This window comes from Carex rostrata, chromosome 14 (assembly GCF_964058835.1).
Source record: "Carex rostrata chromosome 14, lpCarRost1.2, whole genome shotgun sequence".
NCBI lineage: Eukaryota > Viridiplantae > Streptophyta > Magnoliopsida > Poales > Cyperaceae > Carex > Carex rostrata.
Genome location: NC_135931.1, coordinates 2,227,792 through 2,234,160, shown reverse-complemented (window position 1 = coordinate 2,234,160; position 6,369 = coordinate 2,227,792). Strand labels below are relative to the sequence as shown.

General features: G+C 33.6%; 1 protein-coding gene across 1 annotated transcript; it reads right to left on the bottom strand.

Moving 5' to 3' along the window:
- Nucleotides 1–297: 297 nt before the first annotated feature.
- LOC144565529 (protein SAR DEFICIENT 1-like) lies at nt 298–639 on the bottom strand. The gene has a single exon (XM_078315321.1). The coding sequence runs from the start codon at nt 637–639 to the stop codon at nt 298–300; it is 342 nt and encodes a 113-aa protein (XP_078171447.1).
- Between the last annotated feature and the right edge of the window lie 5,730 nt (nt 640–6,369).

The following is a 6,369-nucleotide window of genomic DNA, read 5'->3' as shown; positions in this document are numbered from 1 at the left end:
AAGGTCGTGTTTTAAATTGTAATTTACATATCTTTGTTTTTTTTATTATTAAAATTTACATATCAATTCATCATTTTGTTGATCTAGTTATCACGTGGATGGTGGGATCATCTAACCGTGTTATTGCTAAGTCATATCAAAATTAAGTATTTAGATATACATATACATCAACTATTTTAATTAAATCTAAGAATGAGATCAGTTTTATGTTTCTGTCTGGTTATAAAATAGTAAATACTACTTTTGTTACCAAAAAATTAAATGAATAATTCATCAAATAAATATCAAAAGATAAAATTACGTACATTCACCCCGATGATCACGAACGACAAACTTATCGGTCATGGCCTCTCTGATCCTGGGCCCTTCATAACTTCCCTGCACAACCCGTACTGCAATCCTGAAATTGCGACTACGAATCCAACTCGAGTTGTCAGTAAACTGAAGTTCCCCGATTGACACTTCCCCGTCTCTCATAGTGATATTGCTTACATCACCCATAAGCAATGGCCTCTTCCCGGCACGTTCCTGGATGACATACTTCTTGAATTCTTCACTCGTCCATTCATCTGTGCCATCGGATGGGAAATCGCCATCTAACACGACGAGTTCGATTTTGATCGGTGATGGCAAGGACATAGGGTTTTACCATTATCCGATCCGTATCCAAAAATTAAAAGCGGATACGAATATGGTTTTACCATTATCTGATCCGTTTGGACCCCTAATCTCGAGCTTGCAATCATTGAGGCTTTATATGTGGTCTCACTGACGTCATATGAAGATTTGCATCGTGATGAGCTCTCTTTTGACATCGCATTTGACCAGTATTTCTTCATTCTTACTCTTTCGTTGTCAATGGCTATTTTTTTTGTACCCACAGCTGTGAAATTTCTTAATTTCGCTTATAATGGGTCCAAGACTCATATAATGGGTTCTGGATATTTTTGGGTCTGCGTATTTAAATAATGGGTCCATAATGGGATTTAAATATTTTTGAACCTATTTTGAACCTAGACTACATATGCGGTCCGCATAAGCATTTTTTATGCGTCAACGGACTGCATACGCATATGCAGCCGCATATGTACAGCATAGAACCGCATTTTATTACACAGAAATTTTCAATCGAAATATGTCGTATCGAGATAAGATTTCATATTGTTAACATCACTTCATTATTAATGATTGATTCAGGGAATGTCTGTGATCCTTTGAGAGATCATGGTAGTAGGTCACTATATTTTGAGGATTGTTAGCATTATTATTTATTTGGTTGAAATGGCTAAAAGTTGTATATTTTGGAGCTGGTCTAGTTGTAGTTAGCATTATAATTTATTTAGTTGAGTTAGAAATGGTTTAAAATTTGAAACTAATTTTTTTTTCAGATCAAAGTGTTTATTATATTTCAAAAAAAGAGTAAAATCTAGCAACTCTTTCAATTTTTTGTTCATATATTTTTTTATTAAAAAGACCGAAGTTCATTTCCATTGAAAAAATAGTTGACTTACAACCTGCATCATGAGTTCATGTATCCAGTTCCACAACATGAGTTCATGTATTTATTTTTGAGATTTTTTTTGTTTATACATGCCATCGTAAAAACTCAGGTACCGTTTATTTTTATTATTAAATAATAATTTATACATATTAAAAAATGTCCCAGGGTATAGTTGATCTCAGCCTTGGGCCTTGAACATATGGACTGAATCTAGACAAATAAGAGTTCAAAATTTTTAATCCGCTGTAATTCATAGTTCAAAATATTAAGAAATAAACCGGAGTATTAAGAAATAAACTAAGCTATTTAGAAATAAACCAAATATTTAAAGCAATTGATTAAGAAATAAACCGGGTGGTTCCGATCAAATTCATATTATATGAAAGTTCAGTCGGTTTGGTTATTTCGGTTTTGAAATTTTTCAAACCGAACCGAAGTTATAATTCGGTTTTGAAAAGCCAACCGAACCGATCCAATAAACCGAAATAACCGAACTGTTTAAACCGAACTAATTCGGTTCGGTCCAAAACCGATTAAACCGAACCGTTTGAACACCCCTACGTATATGTCCAGATCTGTCGATAATTTTAATTAAAAAAAATGATATTTCAGATTGAATATTAACCCTCTTATTAAATATTTTGATTCTATGCATCTATTTTAATTTTTTTTTACGTGTAGAAATCTAAATTTATTTAGACACATACTTCCCACAAGCAAATTGTATCATTTATTTTTATTTTTCAAATATCATTTAAGGAACTTTTAAATTAATTGATAATTAATTGGTCAGGTCTTCATATCTTTCTATTATTTATATCATTTAAAAATATTATTTGTCATCTAATATGTCATTTTGTTTGAGATTTTTTTTATGAAATTATGTAAAAAAAATAAAAAATATCAATATTTAATTTAATATGTTATTGAAGAAATACTATTTATGTGTAGATGCCATTTAATATGTTATTTTTCATTTAGTCTAATTTTTTATAAAAAAAACTCTCATTTTGTATGAGATTTTTTTTTGTTCTCTTATAATGTCTTCCGTTGCAAAGACACAATACTAGTCCGTCATTACAAATAGTACATATTTCTAAATAAATAAAACCTTCAATTTATTTATCAATACGAATATAGTACAACTATCCCATATCAATATACAGCTAACATATATAATTCACATGTATAAGTAAAAAATGACACGTCAAGACACGACATAGAAAAATATTGTCATGACGTACATATACTATGTGACATATCGTTTTACTTGATTTTTTTTCTTTTCTTTTTTTTTAACAAAAAAGACACTATAAGCTATGCGAATCAATCTTTAAGCATCACGGCATATCAAGTGATGCAGCAACAAAATTGCACGTAGTGCGTCACAAAACGATACTTGATCAAGTATGATAACATAACAACATGTCATAGAAGAAAGCATCTTAAATAAACACTTATGATAGTATCTTGAACCAGTGATCTATTTGATATTCAGTTTTAATTTTTAATCAAAAATTATAAATTTGGAAAATATTAAAAAGAAGTTTACTATACAAGATTAAAATAATTGTCTTGATTTTACAATATCTTTATAGTTTTTCTGTTTTTCTAACTTTAATTTCAACGAACAATTTAAAATTCGAATTTTTTTTATAAAGATATTCGTGATAGGCTTGACGAACCAGTGGTAAAAGCACAGCCACTTTATAGAAATGAAACCCTCACGAATTGGGGCAGAAGTAGTACTAGGATGGGTGACCTCCTAGGAAGTCCCTGTGTTGCTAATTTCAATTGGGTTTCATTTCTAATCTACTACAACTTGTTTGAGAATAAAAACTTTAAAGAAGAAGAAGAAAGTGTTGTACCCTAAAAAGTTGACAATTAAATAAATGGAGAATTGGTAACTATTTTAAAACGCTCAAAGAATGCTAAATGTGCATGAAATCTTCCCAAGATGAAAAGAAATGGCATATTAGAATTCATGACAATATTCTATATGCAAAACCATGAATTTTGATATTTTATACAAGTTCTAACTCAAAATGGTTAAAGAGTTATGAATTTTCAAAGGGTTTGATAATATGGCAGCCTTTGATTAGTGCCACGTGGCCCTGGGTACCCCTAGCAATTACCCTGACCTCTCTGGGTGCAAATTGGAGCACCTAAGCTTAAACCTGGTCTCTGGGGCCCATTGTCAGCCTCTCAAGGCTTAATTTCGCTGGGTTATAAACATGGATGAACCCAGAGTAAATAGAATGAACCTCATGCACCAACGATCAGTGCATTGATTCACCATGTGCCAAGCTCAACCAAAGTCGGGTCTGATTAAAACCCCAGCGCCTCAGCGCGTTTTGACCCCTTCGGGTTGTATACGCTTGGTGTCTCATACGCCGCGCACAAGCCTATATTGTTGGGGTTTCGCGCGGTGTGCTAACCGGAAACCCGTTTTAGGCTTAAGTTGCGGAATGACCGTAGAACAAAAATTTCTACGGCCAACTTAAGCTCAGGATTAAACGGGGTATGTCAGGAAACTTTCCAAGGCGGTCCACCTTCAGTATTCCTTTGGCATCAAAACCCAATTTAATCCTTTTACAGATCTACTCCATGATTGATTTCTAAAACTTTAATCTACTTACAAATTAAATAGATTAATATAACATATTTATACCTTGTTTCCAAATCACAGTTGGAATGCAGACCGAGCGAGTAGAGCCTCACCAGGGAAGGAATCGACTCGGAGTATCACACGTGTGATACCTCTATCGGTTATCCACCAGGACTAACCGGAGAGCGGTTTATTTCTTCTGCCAGAAATACCGTAAACCGCGGAATTCTGCAAAAACACTATTCACGGGGAAAAGACGAAAACCCGTAAACACGAATTTTCGGTTGCTCAGTTTCATCAATATGCAAAACTGACATACCGCTAAATTCGGTAAAACACTATTCATCGATCCCGTAAATATTCTCCACAACAACCCGCAAGATTATACGTCAACTACGTATAACTTTCTTTTCTCAACCGAAACACTATTTGGGAGAGAAACCGAGAAAGAGAGAAAATACCGATTCGTTTCTGCACGAAAAGATACATGTGAATGTGCATATGTATATATGTGAATATATGTTTCTCTCTCTACCCCTCCACCCCTATTTATAGTGTTTAGATTCGGTTGCAAAAGACCAAAATGCCCTCCAAGTTCGGCCTATTTACAAGATATGCCATTGACACCTCATCCTTTTATATGTGAAATGACCAAAATACCCCTTCCACACCCTTCCACATTCTTCTCCATGCTTCTACACATGCAAGGTGGCATAGGTGTGAAATGACCATTTTGCCCTTGTGGATAGGATTGATGACATGTCATCTGGATAGGATCAATGACGTGTCATGCGGATAAGCACGAATCTGAAAAGACCCGAATGCCCTCGGCCCGAACACAAATAATATTCGTATAATTATTCTGAACAATTATATATATATTTTTCTTTCGGTTATTTGTTTCGGTATCGATGACGTGTCATCTGGATAGGATCGATGACGTGTCATGCGGATAAGGACGAATCTGAAAAGACTCGAATGCCCTCGGCCCGAACACAAATAATATTCGTATAATTATTCTGAATAATTATATATATTTTTCTTGCAGTTATTTGTTGTTTCGATAATTTATACAATGTGTCCTGCACATTTATAAATTAACCGGTTAACTTTTATACAACGTGTCATACACGTTTATAAATTAACCAATGTTTTTGCTTGTTATTTTTACATAACATTTATAATTTAATTATAACACGTATAATTAATTATAACCATCTTAATATTAATTATAATCAATTTATAATTAATCAGTAAGATTCTCCGAGTAGCTCCTATATGGTGTGACCCAATAGGATCTGTGTTATGTTGGTAAACAGAGTTAAAACTGTTTTAACTTCTGTTAGTCATGGGTGGCATCTGGCAACACATCATGACCATCCAATTACACAGATGATGCTGTACTGTACAATATCACGATCCAGTAAACAATTTACTTGTGTCTGTTCTTCTGTCTCATAGCTATCAGATTAGTTTCAAGATAGATGTGTGTCATCCTTGCTAACTGAATCTTTTCTTGATCTTGAGCAGATTATCAAATATAATTACTCTTGTAATTATACCGCTAGCAGATAATCTAACTCTATCAAGGGGCCCAGTGATGCTATAGCTCGTATAGAGATACGAGGGACAAATAGTATTCTTGGTAAACTATCACTTCCTCAGCTAAGCTATACATATGGAAAAGCTACCGTTATGACTGCTTTTTACGGACAGCGGTGGATAACAATCACACATACATATTTCTCAGTGGGAACGATAAATACCTCATACTGTAGAACGTGACACTGAATGAAAACATAAATGACACGAACACAATTCTATTTAATGTTTCATTCGGGGTCTGTCAAATACCATGTTTCTAAAACATGTATCTATGTGATTAAAATGACATCTCGTGTCAGGTGGTTTGTAAAACTTAACCATCTTTTAATCCACATACTAACCTTATCGCGGTAATTAGTGTTCCTGCTAATTACCTTGGTCAGTGACCTTTTAAGAGTATATATCATCTATATTATGGAGTTTCACAATTTCAGTCATGAACTCGAAATTATCCATAAATTCAATAATACTCAAGGCAACAAAATGCTATATAAATAAACATTCAATTCATGAACAAAGCTTTATGATAAACTATCGTATTATTGACTTCTAGATTATTACAAACTAACAATCTCCCACTTAAGCTAGGAGCCAATCATCGTAGGCCCTACTTATATACAAAATTCTTTATTCTCTAAGATCTCGTAGATCCTGA